The following is a 17,099-nucleotide window of genomic DNA, read 5'->3' as shown; positions in this document are numbered from 1 at the left end:
CAAGGTGTAAAAAGAGCTTAAAAACTTCATATAGAACAAGACTGAATTTCCTGTGCTATTTTTTTTTCTTAAATGTATCTTAAAGTAAATTTTTCTGAAGCCATCTTATGTCCCTGCTATAAGCTTGTGTACTAAAAGTGAACACACTGCATTTTCTTTGTAAAAAGAAGATGTTACAATGCTCACACAAATTGGTTTATATAGTATCAGTAAACATGCAAATGAATTAACAATTCTAAAGAACTATTAGTTTTTTTTTTACTTGTACAGAACAAACAAAGGTTTGTGAAGTTTGTTTTTATGCAATGTCTAAAAAAACGCATACAAAAATATTTTAAGGGAGTCTTGAGTGATTAATGAATGACTAATGAGTGGTAAGCTCAAAACAATACTCAGATGGCGACGGTGTTAAAATACAATAAAGAAAACTTAATGAACATTCCTTGAGTTGAATAACTATCAATACTGCCATAATTCATAAAATTATTGTTACATCATATTGTTATCTATCCATCTTCTTCCGCTTATCCAGGGCTGGGTCGCGGGTGCAGCAGCGTAAGCAGAGAAGCCCAGACCTCCCTCTCCCCTGTCACCTCCTCCATCTTGTTTCGGAAAACACCCAGGCCAGCCGAGAGATGATCTCTAGCGTGTCCTGAGTCTGCCCCAGGGCCTTCTCCCAGTGGGACATGTCGGAATACCTCACAAAGGACGCGGATACTACGATACCCACCCAAGCCCACAGTTTCTCACCAAGGGCAACTCCAGACTGTGACAGAGTCCAGCCCCTCTCCAGGAGACTGGCACCATAGCCCAAGCCGTGCATTGATTCACTGCTATTCCCTATTCACTGCTCTCTTACTGTCTTACTCCTCTCCTGCACCCTCTTATTCTGCTGCATGTCTTTTTTTTTTATCTTTAGCTTGTCTATGTTTTTCTACAACTACTTTTAAGTATTTGCTTTACAGGAATCACTTTTGATTTGTCATTTGTTTAGTTTAAATGTAAAGTTTAATATACAGGATGTGGCTCTCCTCAGCTCAGGAGGTAGAGCAGCTCCTCTACTAATCAGAAGGTTGGTGGTTCAGTCACTGTCTGCTCCTCTCTGTATCCCAAATATCCTGGGACAACATAGTTCATAACATAATTCCTATCCGATGCATCCATCAGAGTGTGAATGTCAGGGATGCCTCATTTAGCTTAAGGGCTTTCTGAGTGCTCAGGTAGGGTAGAATAGCACTATGTAAGAACCAGTCCATTTACAATATCCATGCCACATTGTCAGTTCAGGTTTTATTTTCTGAATCAAACCAAGTGTTTTGCCCACACCTACACAAATTCAACATGTAATGGCATCTTAGTACCACAGAAAATGGGAAACTAATGAACTCTGTGCAGGACTAAAACTGAAGTTTCAAGTTTGATGAGTAAATTGACTTACACCAAAACAAAAACAGCAAAACTTTCACCTTTGAAATAATTTCACTTTAAGTTGATGGACTCAGATCAATAGCCATTAAAAATAGAAATGCATTTCTGTACAAATTGACATTCAAGAACACAAATAGATTAAATGTTGTATTTCACAAATGCTCACGAGAGACTGTTGGCAAAACAATAACAAAAACAAATCATTTTGTAAGATCACATGATGTATTATGATGAATGACTGTGTAAGAAAATAAGCAGACTTGTGTTATTTTATTATATAGATATGCTTTTATTAGAAATAAGACACATTCATTTTGTGCTCTGAAAACTGTACATTAACAAAAAGGCGACCCCAGTGAAATAAAAACAGGAGTGAGGGGAGGAGAGAGAGAGAGTGTGTGTGTGTGTGTGCCAGGGTGGGGCGCAAATCAGAGGTCAGAGGAAGCAGGAGCGCAGAGGTCGGCAGTCAGGGTTTTTTCGACAAATACAGATCTGAGGGAGTGACTGGCGGTGATATCAAAACACACACTGTTACACTGTGATACAGAACACTCGTATAGTCCAATACCCTGAAAGGACAGGGGGAGGGGAAGGAAGGACTGGTATCAGAATAATCATGTTCATATTTATAATAATGATGACAACTATCCCCAAGCACAGTAAGAAAGATATTTATAGGCTAAAATCCATTCTGTAGAACTCTGTTGAAATAATTACAATGCTGTACATCAGGACTCCAAATGAGCCTTGTGCTTTCTCTGTGTGCAACCACCATCTTTTATATTACTCTACCTTGTATGTGTCATTATCTGTAATCATCATAACATATATATCGATAGATCTATGGATTTACTCATCTTCCATTTTTTCAGTGCGCGCACACACACATATACACACACAGTAATACCTTTTTTCCCTTAGCATCATGTTTGCATTAACTGTATCAAGCCTGCTTGTACATCAAGAAACTGACCCAACCAACTCGTGTTTGCTGTATTCCTTTTGGACGTCCACGTTGTCCCTCTTTTAGGCGGTATTGAGGTTGAAAAGCGAACAGAGCGCAAAGCCCGCCGGCATGCGCTCCACCATCTCTGAGGTGTCCGTCGATGAGAAGGCAACTTTCCATTTTGGCTCAACGTGATGTTTTGGATTTCTTTTTCTCACTCTCCCCCATTTTTTCCCTTGTCGCTGCAGGGTGAGCCTTGGCCTACTATCGTGAGGGGTGGGATAAGGCGTTAGAGATTGTTGGGGAGCAGGGAGCGGCACTGAGGGGCACATATGGGTGTATGTTTGGCAGTCTGCCTCCTCAAATGCCGTGTGAATTTTTTCTTCCCAAGTCTTATGTTGAAAAAGAGAGAAATTCAGAGGCATGTTGAGCTGCATACAACATCAGAATTTGGTCAGGAATAAAGAGAGCAGAACAGCAATGCAACAATACTCTCAACAGTGAAAATAAAGAGACATAATCATGATTATTACATCGTAACCATTTAATACAGGGGTAAACATCGTGTGATTACCTTTGCTATGCTGTTTATTACATGACTTAATGATGCACATATAGCAGCTTTGTCTGCTACTTTGGCAATCTGTCTCCAGCGTAAGCCTGAAGATCATATACAGGAAGATGACCAGTAATTGGTGACTTCAAAAACATCAAATGAAACAGAGAATGAGACACCGTTATCTCATTCTCTCTTTAATTCATTAACTTGATTTTCTGTAATCGTGACTCTTTTCCTTGCCCTCCTTGCCCCCTCACGGTCTTGGCTACATCCACCCTTTGAATAGAAGTACACAGTAGGGCAGTATGTGTGTCGTGTGTCTGCTTGGTTGTCTGAGAGCTCTGGAGCGAAAGTGGAATTGTTTAGTGTGAGCCAGAATCTGGGTCACACCTCTGTCTGCAGGTCCATGATCTCCTGGCCCACAAGAGGAATGGTTGCACTGGTCTTCTCCCACTCTACTGTCTGCAGCTCAAGAGGGGAGGCCGCCACTGTCTCCAGGTCCTTCCGCACCCAGGACGGGGGTGAGTTGGTCTTACGAATGCCTTCCCACGCCCTCTTGCTCGGGGTCTGCTGTTTGTCCTGAGGGGAAACGGACATAAGAAAAAAGTTGGTTTGTCTCATCTCTTAGAATCGCTGATGTACTTTAGCTATTTTGGGGGCTCTTCCTCACCTTTTTCAGTCAATTTATTATACCCTTACAGAATCAGTCTAGCATTTCAAATTGTTAACGTTCAACCGGTCACCAGAGACCCATCTAGGGTTACTGGCAGAGTTATGTTAATATGAAGTTATATGAAAAAAACAACAACATAAAAAAAGTCATGCCAAAATGAATGTATGAGACTTCACTCCTCTATCTCCTTAAACTATGCCAACAGTATTTAATAGGTTGATAAGCAAAAAACCCAACCCTAACCCTTACTTAAAGATCCCCAATGATCCCATATGAAGCTGAGATTAACATTAGGACACTTTGTAGCACAGTTTTGTAGAAGATTTTGTCTACCTCTTTCTAAATGTAAAAATACTGGCGGCAGCTAGTGGTACCGTACAGCCTAAACTAGGTAATTTCAATTCACAAGATTTCCAGGAAATTTGACCTTTGATCTTGACCTTGAGGTCGAGGTCACTGAGATGCAAACTTGTCTGAGATTTTGAGTGGACACACCTTTGGTATCAGTTTGAAACTCCTATATTGCCTCATTTTCGAGTTTTCACATTCACAAACTTGGGTGTCCAAACTTCCTTCCCACCCACCCACCAGGGTGACGACAACACCCAATGTGCATTTGTAGGTAAAACCTTCAAACTCACAATTTTGTAAGCTGAACATCATAAACTGTAATAATTGTTATTTAAAGTGAACAACAAAGTTCTCAAATTTTACATGCAGATGGGTGACAAAGAAAAAACACAATATCAAGTCTCGTTAGGCCCCTATACAGTGATAAAAACCACATGCTCTTTACTTCTGACCTCTAGTTGAAGTGTGGAACACGAGTTCTTTAAAGCATATACTCTCATTTGGTGTTTGGATAACAATAATGGAGAGTGCTGTTTAACCTGGGTTGGGATATTTATTTTCTTTGTTAGTCAAGGCTTTGTGCTTCAACCGTTGTGAGTGCTCATATAAAACAGTAATTGAAGCATTGTTTGGCTCGTCTTCCACTCAAATTGAACTGATCGATGTCCACCTACTTCAGTCAGATCATGGAGAGATATAAAGAAAAAAATTATCACTGGATTCAAGTAAGGCAAGACAGCAAAGCTGTTGTAAATCAATAAGTTATTACTATATTAACAGCAGCCTATCATATTGTGCTGCCATTTGTTCTAATGTGATGGATGGACAATGGAGCCGTTCCGTAATCTGTGTTTGATTTACTGAAATTCAGCATCATATAGACTTGGCAGCAAATCAGGAACAAACAGAATATTTAACCTATATATTTTCTGCATTACTTATTTACATACAGTCTGCACTGCTGTAACTGTAATGCACTGCTTTGTTTGTTAAAGTACAACGTATACTTCATCGAGTTTGCATGTATTCTCTCTGAGAATCAACTAATAAAAGGAATCAATACAGAAACATCACCGCTTGCTTGCAAAGCCATGAGCAAATATTATGTGCATAAGTTGCCATAGTCATTTATCCAGTATAAAAGAGATTTATGACATGAAAACTCTTACATGTGTCATAGTACGTTACTCTGGTAACTTAAGGTCAGAGTATATGATTCACATCAATGGCATGCTATTCAAACCATTCAGTAGGTTTACTGAATGGTTTGAATGATGAAACACTGTTCAGTGAGTTATTCTGGAAGAGACCCCTCCCACCAGGACAGAAAGAAATGTTTCATCATATGATAAAGGAGACCACTCAGGACAAGTGTGTATTGACTTGGTCCCCTCTATCAGGACAAGTGCACCCAAATCCACCCCACAGCATAACAGACCTAACAGATGCATTCTTGTAGGTGTTGATGCTTCAAATTGTTCTTAGAATTTGCCACACACCTATAGTTTATTAGTTGGAAATAATTCTGAGAGAGTCATTTGTAAACAAACTGTAAATGCCAGAGTCCTCATGTGAGCCTTCACTGTCAAAGGGGTCAGTCCATACAGAACACAAACAGAATCTGTCAATTCTGTTTATGTGGGAAGTTATGAGACAGAATTACCTCTCTGCTTGATTCCAAACTTGCCCCTCATAGTTTCATTCTTTATGCAAAGCTAAGCTAATCACCTCTCAGCTCCAGCATCAATGTGAGACAATGCCACATGAGTTCTTATCCAAATTTCATTAGCAGAAGCAAATATATTATTCGCCTACTTCCTAAAACAATACCTATACTTATAACTCTAATGACCACAGAATGGACGTAGATTGTTGATTCAATCTATACTGAGTAGATGCAAAATGTTTAATTACAGTTGTGGTCAAAAGTTATTATGGTCATGATTATCATGGTAAATTAGGACTTTTAATGATTTCTCTTGACTGTTCTTTTTCAGGATGGAATGACTATATAGCACACATTTTTTAATGATTTAAAAAAAATTGATGTTTCAAAAGCATAAATATAGGTCAAATATATACATAAACACCCACTAATATTTCATTAAATGTCCATTAGCAAGTTCCACCTCGACCAGATGATTTGGTAGCCATCAACTAGCTTTTGGCATAATTCTGATATTTCTTGGAAGAACTGGTAGAGTTATTTAAATCAGGGGTGTCGAGCTCATTTTACATTGTGGCCCACACTTTGACCTTAAGTGGCCAGACCAGTGAAACTCCCCATTCTGTCAATGTAAAGAAGTTACATTTTTAATAATTGTTCTATATGGCAAAGAAAACGCTGCTGTGACAAAGAAAGAAATCTGTCAGCACGACTCTTTTTGACGTAAATTATAAGAAATAAATGTGCAAAATTATGGAAAAAAAATCTGGTAGCTCATTGCCCAGACTGTCCAGCTTTTTGTTTGTTTTAACTGTTCAGGTTGTAAAAAACCTGAACGACCATAAGGGAGGTTTTCATCAGTAGGAGAAACTGCAGTTAAAAGTCCAAAATTTTTGCTTGTGCTTGTTTGTGGTGAGCAGCAGATCAAACAAGTTAAGAATTATAAATTGAGTCAGGCCTGTGAGACTATGAAGAACACACATGAGGTCTAAGGCCTGGACAAGTCTGAAACCTTTTGACTTCCACACTGCAAAATGGCTGAAAATAAAAACGGGTTTCATTTTTATAAATTCTGTACTCAGCTTTGCAGTCTTGTTTTGTCTCTGGAACATCTGCACCCCATCCTTCTTTCACATAATGGTATGATCCCGGTCTGTCTTTGCATGTGATTGGCCGCATGGTGTGCGGCCCCCCCCTACCTTGTATGGATCTCAGCAGGGCTGAAGATTGGACTTTCACATAATGATGAGCCACTAATAACTGATATATGAAATTAGAGCTGGGCATTATGAGATTTTTTCATATCACGATATGTTTTTTTCATTTCAGGCGATAACGATATATATCACGATATAAGCCAAATAACTATATTTGTAAGATTTAAATGTGCCGTTGCTCACAAGTAAAATGTGAAATAATCAGCAGCTTGTTTTTATTTAAATATTTATTTCCCATAATAAGTTCAACAGGGTAGATGTACTTAAGGAACATGAGACTTTTTCAGATAAATAAAGGCAAATATTACAAACTACACAAAAGGCAGCCACTAAAGCGTTTAAGTTTCAAAATAGAACAAACGAAACAGACTACTAAATTGTCAATTCCACTTAGAAACAAAATATTAATTCTAAAAATAAATCTTAGTTTGTTTTACAGAAGAACAGACAAAACTGACTAACTTTTTTCAATATCAAATAAACTGAGAACTAAAAGGAAATTCTCAATCTCTCCTTGTTGTATAGCTGAGCTTTTCAAACAGTTTTAACAGTTACTTTAGTCTGACAAAAGCCGAATGATGAATTAGCGCTTCCAGTCAGAGACTGAGGCTACGTCCACGCGTACACGGGTATTTTTGAAAACTGAGATTTTCCGTTTTCGTTTTAAAAAATAATTCCGTCCACACATAAAGGCAGAAATGAAGGAAAACGCTGCTATGAACATGCCAAAGCAGCAGGTGGCGCTAGATTCCTAACCGTGCAGAAATGTTGGCCAATCAGAAGTCTAGAAGCCTCGGTGGGAAAAAGTAAACAAAGCTGGGGCATAGAAGCAGAACCGAGTCGTATGTGTGGAGGGACAGTAACTGTGTGTATATGTAAGCATTTAAACACTGCAGAGAGTAGAATGAACAGTAACAGTATTGTAGAAATTCATTTCACCGAAACAATAACGTGGCGCAGTGTGACGCATGCACCAGTTTATTGTATTTCCAGACTTGCTTTCAGCACAATTTACAGTGCACGCTACTCTGTTTTTTGTCAGACTTGAAATAGCCGAAATACCTTCACACTACGGAACTTCTATGGCTCTTCCGTTCGACAATCTCTCCGGCGTTGGAACCATCATCTGTTTTCTCTTAAGGTCACGCTCGGTTGATTTTTCTAGTCGGCACACTACTCATTTCCTCCATTACGCGCTGGCTGCTTCCCAAACAAACACACGTGCGGCTTGGCACTTGTGCTTTACGTAACAAGTCACGCGACGTGACGCTGCGGCTGTGATTGGTTCGGCTCTGCGCTACTTAATTTGGATTGGCTGACCTTTTTTTTTTTTTTTTTTTTTTTAAGAGGACAAGAGCGGCGAGCTCTATCACGATAGTTTAATTTCTCTATCGAGTAAAAGTTATATCGCGATACATATCGTTATCGTTCTATCGCCCAGCTCTATATGAAATTATATTGCAGACTGGATCTCGAGTCAGATATTGCTCCGGGCCATAGGTTTGACACCCCTAATTAAATTTTGATGGCTTTACTGAACCTGGCTTTTAAGCCTAGTCCACAAATTTCCAATAAGGTTCATGTTTTGACGCTTTGGGAAGGCCATTAGCCAAGCTTAAGGTTAGCCTGCTTTAAAAACGGAGAATGGGAGGTAGTCGTCCTTCTTCATTATTCAACTCAATATACAATATACCAGTACCACTGTAAGCATCATGCTACCATCACCATGCTTGACAGTTTTACAATCGTCTGATCAAATTTACTCTTCCAAACATTAAGACCATCAAAAAGGCAGTCGCTACCCTTTCTATCACAGCTCATGCTTTACTGAAGCAAGAAAGATGGTCAGGGCCATGGGACAGTCATACAATTCCTAAAAAAATAAACAGCCTCTGTGGGAAGCATTTTATTACACAATTAAGGTTGTGATGGCTGGGTCAACTTTATTATCAGTTAAAGAATTGAAACCCATTTAACCAAAATTCAACATGTTGTGACTAAAATCTGATGTGTCGCTATCTGCTGCAGCAACAAGTGGCATTGTTGTCTAAATGTGTCAGCTCGTTATCCATGAAAACGGGGCATTTATTATCAACCATACACACAATTAGGGATGCTCCTAGCACCATACTTCCAAGCTTATCAGAAGTTTACAAGTAACATTACACCCAGAGTGTGGCCTTATGAAAGGAGCCAGCTGAAGCCAACCTTTCTTTTCTTATGTTCTCATGCCTGTGGGTGCACAATATTTATGACAAGCTAAAGTACCAAAGTACTTTAAACAAATCATCTGTCCCATTTAAATGTTTCACATCTTGGCATTAGTATGGAGGGAGGTGGGGGTTGCCCTGGTTGCACGCAGATCCTGCACCACCATTCTACATATTTTTTTTTTGTTATTTTCAGAATCTATATATAAGCTACATTTACTACCAGAACTTTGATGTGGTACCTCCATTTCAGTTTCATAGCATCAATTTCAATTTTATACTTCTATTTCTGTCACAAATATTTACATATGAAACTGACTGCTTGGAAAGAGATGCTGCATCTAAAATTGCATACATACTAAAATTCAGTATTTTGTTCGCATGGACATCTACAACTTTTATGAGCATAAATGGTATACTTAAAAACAGGAACATGTCTCTTCCTTAGCAGCTGCCTTGGCCAAGCAGCAAAAACAGAGAAAACACCAAAGAATTTTCAGCTAGTAGAAGAAGGATTCATTGAAATGCTTCTATCTAGGTAGCTCGGTGCAACCTTTGGTGTTATAATTTCATGTTATTGTTGATAAATTGTCTTTACTGCATAAGTCCTTGGTATATGCAGTCAGAGACTCAACAAATTGCAAATTCCACAGGTAAGAAGACAATTAGTGTCAAATCCTGTGTCATTTTTTGTCAAGTGAACTAATTGCTGCACTCATTAGTTTAAACTCATGCACAACACAATTAAGCACGTCGTTCACACAGTGTACGACATATATATGTATCTCCGAAGTATCTGAATTGGGCAATATTATGTGTATTCGGTTCGGTTTGTAGTTGGAGATTATATGGCCATACACAAATAATGCCTATGCATAAGTTAACACTGTAACAGGGGTGCGCAGTGAATTTTCCCAAGGGTCCTTCCACATGAGAAACCAATACAGAATTCAGTACAGCACATTAATCATTTGACCTCTTTTTAAGCTTATTGGAGTGTCCCTCCCAGTTTCTCATGTGGCTCCTTTGGGAAAATTAATAGCACACTGCAATAGAAAAAAATGACAATTTTGAAAACGGCTGCACTTACAAATCAACAAGCAAGTGTGGTAATTTTTGCTAATTATAGAAGGAAAGGGGAACATTAGATATTAGGGAGGGAAGGGGCAGAACAGAATAAATTTAAACTCTTTACACTCATGTTGGTCTTGTCGCTGCTGGCAGAGGACACACTCCATCTTTTGGCAGCTTTGGCGTCAACAGGTGGAGATTCTCTATCCTTGTCTGCACTGTGAATCTTCCTGTTCAGGTCCTGAAACATGTCCTGGTGGCGTTTCCGGGTGTGCATTATTTTCTACACAGGGACATTGCACGTTATGTACAAAGTAAACAGCACAGGTGACCATCACTCCTATTTTAAAAATAAATGTATGCAAAAATGTTGTGCTTTGAAGTCTAAACAGCTCTGTAGGAATCAAAGAGACTAAAAATTACCTCAAAGTCAAGCTCTGCATAGCGTGATTTTCGTCTCTGGAGGGAGATGAGACAGAGAGATTAAAGATGTGTCTTGATATTGTGTGTTTTTTGAGTAGCAAGTGTTTCTCGGCAGTTTTTACTGCGTATGTGGACATTAGGTAGTTAGTAAAGGGCGTCTCTGGGACTCAGAGAAGAGCAGTGAGTCATGAGGGAGGAAACGAGGTTTGCTGCTGGTCATTTTGATCCTGCTGGCACAAGTTTGCAGTAAACAGATTGTGACCGAATGACCTTTCGGTCCTCAGTCACAGAGTGGTAAAGGAAGACCTGACCTTCAGGCTGCCTGGTTGCCGTGGCAGCTGCCGTCTCGCACCAAATTATAGAAGTGTGTTTTACCCCCCAAGTGAAAAGACACCAGCAAGCAGAAGCCTGACTGCTCTGTGGCGATCTTATCCCGCCACTTCTGTCTGCAGTAGGAGCTCTATGAAAACTAACCTTTTCAAAGATGCCGCCATCACACGGGTGACAAAATGTTGAGATACTTCTTGTGATGTGAATTGGAGATTATAATGGCACTGACAAATATGTGGGATGGTGCATCTCTGTGGAGACCTAATTAATGTTGTTTTTTATTAGTCCACCAAGACAAGAAGAATCAATGCTGGCCATCTGTTTGCAAGCAAAATTACACAAAAACTACACAGCCCAATTTCATTGAAGCTGAAGTGGTGAAGCTCAGGGAAAAGGACAACTTGTTTTCTGTTGGATTGTGAGATGCAGCTGAAGGACTACACAGACCAGTGTTCCTCTTCTGTTTGTCAGCAACACATTTTACTGAAGAGCTGGAATCCAGAGAGCCTTCTGACCTCCTTTCTTAGGTGGATGAGGATCCCTTTGTTTAAATTTTGGGAGAATGTACTGTCTGAGTTTTAGCTTCGTCTCAAAAAAAGATAAAGCAAAAACTACCAGCCTGAAACCTGAACTATAGACAACAACGTATACAAACAAGTTTTGCTGCAGCCAAGTTTTTCTTTAAATTCAAAATCTTTCTTTTTTGCCCCTAGGCGATCCTCCTAACTCGACCACTCGAGCATCACTGATGCTGTAGTGGTCATACATCACCACATGTGGCACGCACCATGCCACGTAAATGATTCCAGAAAGCAAATACAAAAAATGTCACTGGTTTCCCAATTTTTCTATATGAATGGCTGCAGACCATGCAAAATAACACAGTAGTGTAGCAGTCAGAATGTTTGGCGTCATTCGCTAATAGGAAAAAGCTACAGCACCTTTAGAGTTTGATAGCCCTTTAGTGAGAAAGTTATAATAAATCGATGTGATAAAAATGAAAGTGACATTCACCACAGTGATGCAACCCTAAATTCTCAAACAGGCAGTAAAAGAACATTGAGACTTGTGAATTATATTATCACACATGATAAATTCTGCATGATGTCCATTTCCACATCACTAAACCCATCAAAGCAACAACAAAGTCATGTACCCACCACCCTGCTGTTTGAGAAGCACTCTCAATAATTCATTCCAAATGTGTTTTTATGTTCTTTCTCTACAACTGTTTACAAAAAGTCCCCATGTCCTGGGGCTGTTTCACATTACAACCCTTCCAGAAAAGAAAGGGATTTTTGTGTATGAGCTACAGAACTCGAAGGCCTTGCAGAGTTGTATTGACAGAAACCTAGCAGTGGTAGACAAGATGGCAAATGCTTTGCTTGAAAAGAAGAGAGTGGTTTGTCTGTTGTTATTCTGATGGGAATACACAGAATTCTACTTTTACTGAGGAAATAGCAAAATTGTTCGATTGTTAAATTCATATTATTGAAACTATCAATACCAAATCATATTAGCAGATTAGGAAACTCACTCAAATATGTGAGCATTCACCAAATAATCATAATAAAATGCCAGTCTCCGATACAGCCTACATCTGGTTGTTCATTTGAGAATTTATGATAAGCACAAAACACAACTCAGCATGCATGTATTATGTTAAATATGAAGTATGAGGCTGATAATTCAATACATTAAGAGGTTTTTCCGTCTTACCTCCAGCGAGCTCATGGACAGTGTGGAGACAGTCTCACTCTTGGACACCACTCCAGAATTTCCAGACTCTCCTCCGTCACACATGTTGTTGGCCACCTTGGAGTCTCTGGGCATATTCTGCAGGTTGTGCGCAGGTGAGTCTCTGTCAGAGCATGACACACTGACCTGGTCAGCAGGCAGGCTTTTCAGCCCAAAGCCAGGCACTGGCTCTCCACTGACAGGGTTAGCCAGGTGGATAAGCCTGGTCTGAGGCAGCTGCTCAATGCTGATGTTATACTTGGCTGCCTGCTCCTCTTTCCCCTTGGACGGTTTCAGGGTGCCCGTGTTGTTTGTCGGTAGAATGACATATCCCGGGCCTTTGCCAGCCCCCTCAGAGCTGCTGCCTTCACCGTTCCCTCGAGGCAGATCTCCATCCAGCTGCTTGAAGAGTTCGCCATCGCAGATGTAGATGGATTTGGCACCCGGCAGCTCGGTACTGATTCCTTTTGTGGCGCCTTTCTCCCTCCGCATCGTCAAAGTGTGGCTCGTATAGTCGGCCACATTCTGGAGGTGAACCTTGGCCATGCTGGCCGGCATGGTGTTAAAATTAGAACCTTTTTGAAGAGTGAGGGTCCCAGAGGAGGCCTTCTCCTCCCCCTGGAGGGATGAGCGCTTCATGGTGCCTAAAGAGACCAGAAAGAGAGAAAAGCTGTGTGAGATGCAATTTCTCCACCTGGGAATCTCGGGAAGAAACCAGCAGCGGAATGTGTGTAAGTAATAAACACATTACTTTTGCACTGTGTGAAACAAGGAGATTTTATAAATCAATTATTAAATCACTGAAATTATAAGATTCTTCCCTCTACGTCTGACAACCAATACAATCCTGGATGAGTCTCTTATTTTACTGCTGGACTGCATTTCAGAGCAACACACCTTGCTCTGGTTGAGCACCTTAACCTGATCTCTAACTGCTGCAGGTTGTGATCACAGTGGGTAACCAGAGCAAAGAGAAAAAACAAAACAAACAAAAAAAACCTCCAGTGCTGACAGATTCTCTCTGGGGAAGCAGAAAATCATATCCCGGCCAGCCCCCTAGCTGGTAGGAAAAATACAAGATGGAAGGACAAGGTTAGCAACTAATAAACTTCCAAACTAAGAGTGATGGGATTTTTTCAATTGTGGATGACACTAAAGACAAAAGAAAGAATAATGCTACAGTGACTTGTAAATGGACTGGTTCTTACATAGAGCTTTTAAACTCCATGAGCACTCAAAGTGCTTTACACAGCCATTCAAACAACATTTTTCTATACTCTTCTATCTAACATTTGTACACATTCATACTCCAACGGATGCATCGGAGAGCAACTTGGGGTTAGTATCTTGCCCAAGGACATATGGCGTGCAGACTGGAGCAGAAGGGGATCGAGTACTGTTGATGACTTGTCAAAAATACCTGTGTTGCCTGTCTACATAAAGTCTTGGCCTATGACTTCAGTTTTGCCATCATTACTACATTGAATACCTGCTAAACACATCCAGAAATCCTAGAGCGAGAGAACTGGAGTGAAGAAAGTCAAACAAAGCCACACAGTATAGTATTTTTTCTCCACATGAGGACATACAAGTGCTTGCAGTTCTATCAATATGCTCGTCTTCTAAAAGGTATTGCTTTAGTGCACAAAAAACCTCCAGACCTCTGTGTCGCTTTCCGGTGTAAAGTCCTGGAATTTCTTCACTAGATTTTCATTGGAAAATGCTTCCTACAGCAAAAGGTTGTAACCAGTTTTGACATGAGTAACGTAACATTCAGCTGGGTACGGCATGACCTTGTGGCCCAAGCTTTTTCACAATAACAGCATTTGGCATATGGCAGCAAACATATCCTGCACCAGGTCGAGGCTGCTGAACAACATCAGACAATGCTCCGTACTAAACATCCCCTGATCGTTTTCTGCCATTCCTGCTCCCTCTTGACAAACATTAAACATCTCTCATTTCTCTCTGCTCTTTTCTGTCTTCCCTTGCTTGAGCCTGTCTGCTTCTGAATAGCTTTTCTCTTCCAGACACTTTTCTTGATATCTTGTCTCAAGAGGTAATCAGATTTTCACTCCCAGTGGATTTTAGAGCATCAACCAGTATCTGATGCAGCGCTGTTGGGAGGGACTTAATTACACAGCATCAGTGTAGGAGAGGCTCAGACAGCCATATTTATCTGCATATAACTGCTCAGCACACATTCATCCCACTCCCATCAGCCTGGGATAAACGGAGTTACGCAGCAGTGATGTGCTGCATCTCTTGTCAAAACAGCTCCTTGGCGTAGGGAGGCTGCTGTGATGTTGACTGTACGGCACAAGCGCAAAAATGAGAGGGAACACGGCTCACATCTGTTCCAACAACAACGAGGAATTTGACGCAGTCAAAATACAGAGAAGGAGGCACAAGAGACATCTGTAGCATCTGAGAAACAGTTCCCAAAGTCAAATCAAATGCAAACACACAAACTCAAACACGCTCAACCTGGAGCTTACCTGATCTGCAAGCCATATCCACATCTTTCTCAAAGTCAGTCTGAGGACAGAAAACAATAAATATTAGATTAAATGTGGAGACGTGGGAAAAATATCATATGGGGGGATTTTAAGCCTTTATTTGGCGACTGCAGTGAAGACAGGAAATGGGGAAAAGACACCAGGGAAATGGTCCAGCCTGCATCAATCAATGGAATACCTGCTCAGGGCACATGCACACTAACTTTTAGCTATCAAGTCAATGTGATGGTATATTTTTAAAGCAAAGGCAGATAAACATTGAGAAAATGAAGACTAATCAACAAAACTTAGATTCATTAATAATCAGTTTTATTATATTTTTTTTATTTGGATACAAGCTGAAGAGAAAGAGCTTTGGGTTTTGTAGAATTTCTTCTTGTAAGTCACTCTGACCTCTTCCTAAATTGTTTTATTCTAATCATGATTCTAACACGATGCCATTTCCTAAACAATGCTTTGACTTCATTATTTTTAATAAATTTCTATTAGGTTAGTTATCTTGAGGGGTTTTTATAAATATTTTCAAGATCAGAATTTAAGAAAAAAAATATATGTATATTTTCCATAAAATTAAACATATGCTTTAGTTCTCTCGTGCTCTGAGATGAGAAGATCAGAATTTGGAGGACACAGGTCTTGAACCTTTTCAAGCTGTTTAGAAGTCAAAATTTCAAGAATGGAGCAAAAAGTGCGTACCCCTTTTTGCGCTTTATTATTCCATGGAGTTAGTTATTTTAAATATTCTCTCACATCATATCAAATTTCTCCAAATTTTAGCTCTTCATACCATTAGCTGAGCATGGCCATTCTGAAATGAACCTCCTGAATCTCCATTGGTGTCTTCCTGTCGGTCCACCACACGACACTTCACTGCCTCCTGAACCTGAGGCAAATCATCAGGGCATAGATCACGATCTTAATACAGACAGAGTAATAGGACATGCAGTCCTGTGCGAAAGTTTTAGGGAGGTGTGGAAAAAAAAATGCTGTAAACAAAGAATGCTTTCAGAAATATAAATGATTGTTTATTGGCTCCAAATGTATTCTGCAGCAGGACGACGACACCAAACACACAGCCAAAGTCATTAAGAACTATCTTCAGCATAAAGAAGAACAAGAAGTACTGGAAGCAATGGTACGGCAGACAGAGCCGTGATCTCAAGATCATGGAGTGTGTCTGGGATTACATGAAGAGACAGAAGGAAGTGAGGAAGCCTGCATCCACAGAACATCTGTGCTTAGTTCTCCAAGATGTTTGGAAGAACCACCAGCTGAGTTCCTTCAAAAACTGTGTGCAAGTGTGCCTAGAAGAAGTCACCCCAAATATCAATTTGATTTATATTTCTCTCTTGTTCACTCACTGCATTTTCTTGATTGATGAAATCAAATGATTAACACTTCTATTTTTGAAAGCATTGTTTGATAACATCATTTTTTCTCACCTGCCTAAAACTTTCGTCTTTTAAACATATACAGTACTGTGTAGAGGCTTTTAATGAATAAAGACGACAGGCTCGAGCGGATCTGACTCCACATTGGCTTAAGTGGGGTCAGTTTAGGATTCCCAGATAATAAAGTATACATCATACAGTTTGTCACATTTCAGCTATCAAACACTCTTTGATAAACTCTCCATGAGAGATGCCTTACAGGTTTTTCATTTTGTGAGAAATGACAATATAACTTACCTGCTTTTATTATGAAAGGGATAATTTTTTACACATTTCATACGTACGTTTGTATAAAAGCGAATGACGCTTTACTCTAAATGAGTCGAAACCAACATTTATGAGTCCATGTCTTGTTAAATAATCTAAATTCATCTTTCGGGGCTAGCATGGTCACATCTCTTAAATGTTCACTATCCAATGGGAAAATTTAAGTCAATGAGACTCAAGCAGACCCTAGTGGACTTGGAAAGTATCACCACACCTGACTGAGATGACATCCAGAATTGTATAATATGGTA

At 39.9% G+C, this 17,099-nt stretch overlaps 1 protein-coding gene across 9 annotated transcripts in view; it reads right to left on the bottom strand.

Moving 5' to 3' along the window:
* Positions 1–1,271: 1,271 nt before the first annotated feature.
* Positions 1,272–17,099, bottom strand: part of adgrb1a (adhesion G protein-coupled receptor B1a) — a 219,712-nt gene continuing 203,884 nt past the window's right edge. For 8 of the 9 annotated variants that reach the window (XM_085472900.1, XM_085472895.1, XM_085472892.1 and 5 more), the window contains 6 exons: positions 15,918–16,013; positions 15,110–15,149; positions 12,594–13,255; positions 10,545–10,580; positions 10,246–10,404; positions 1,272–3,512 (listed from right to left, as the gene is read on the bottom strand). In XM_085472900.1, the coding sequence (XP_085329026.1) occupies positions 3,318–3,512; positions 10,246–10,404; positions 10,545–10,580; positions 12,594–13,255; positions 15,110–15,149; positions 15,918–16,013 (1,188 nt within the window). In that variant the 3' untranslated portion in view covers positions 1,272–3,317. The remainder of the gene's footprint in view (positions 3,513–10,245; positions 10,405–10,544; positions 10,581–12,593; positions 13,256–15,109; positions 15,150–15,917; positions 16,014–17,099) is intronic. The other variant, XM_085472899.1, reaches the window with a different exon arrangement.

The sequence above is a fragment of the Copadichromis virginalis genome, linkage group LG11 (genome assembly GCF_057382275.1).
Source record: "Copadichromis virginalis isolate Kocher_CV1m ecotype Utaka linkage group LG11, C_Virginalis_male_GT1.1, whole genome shotgun sequence".
Lineage (NCBI taxonomy): Eukaryota > Metazoa > Chordata > Actinopteri > Cichliformes > Cichlidae > Copadichromis > Copadichromis virginalis.
The sequence above is the reverse complement of the archived record's forward strand: the minus strand, read 5'-3'. Positions and strand labels throughout refer to the sequence as shown.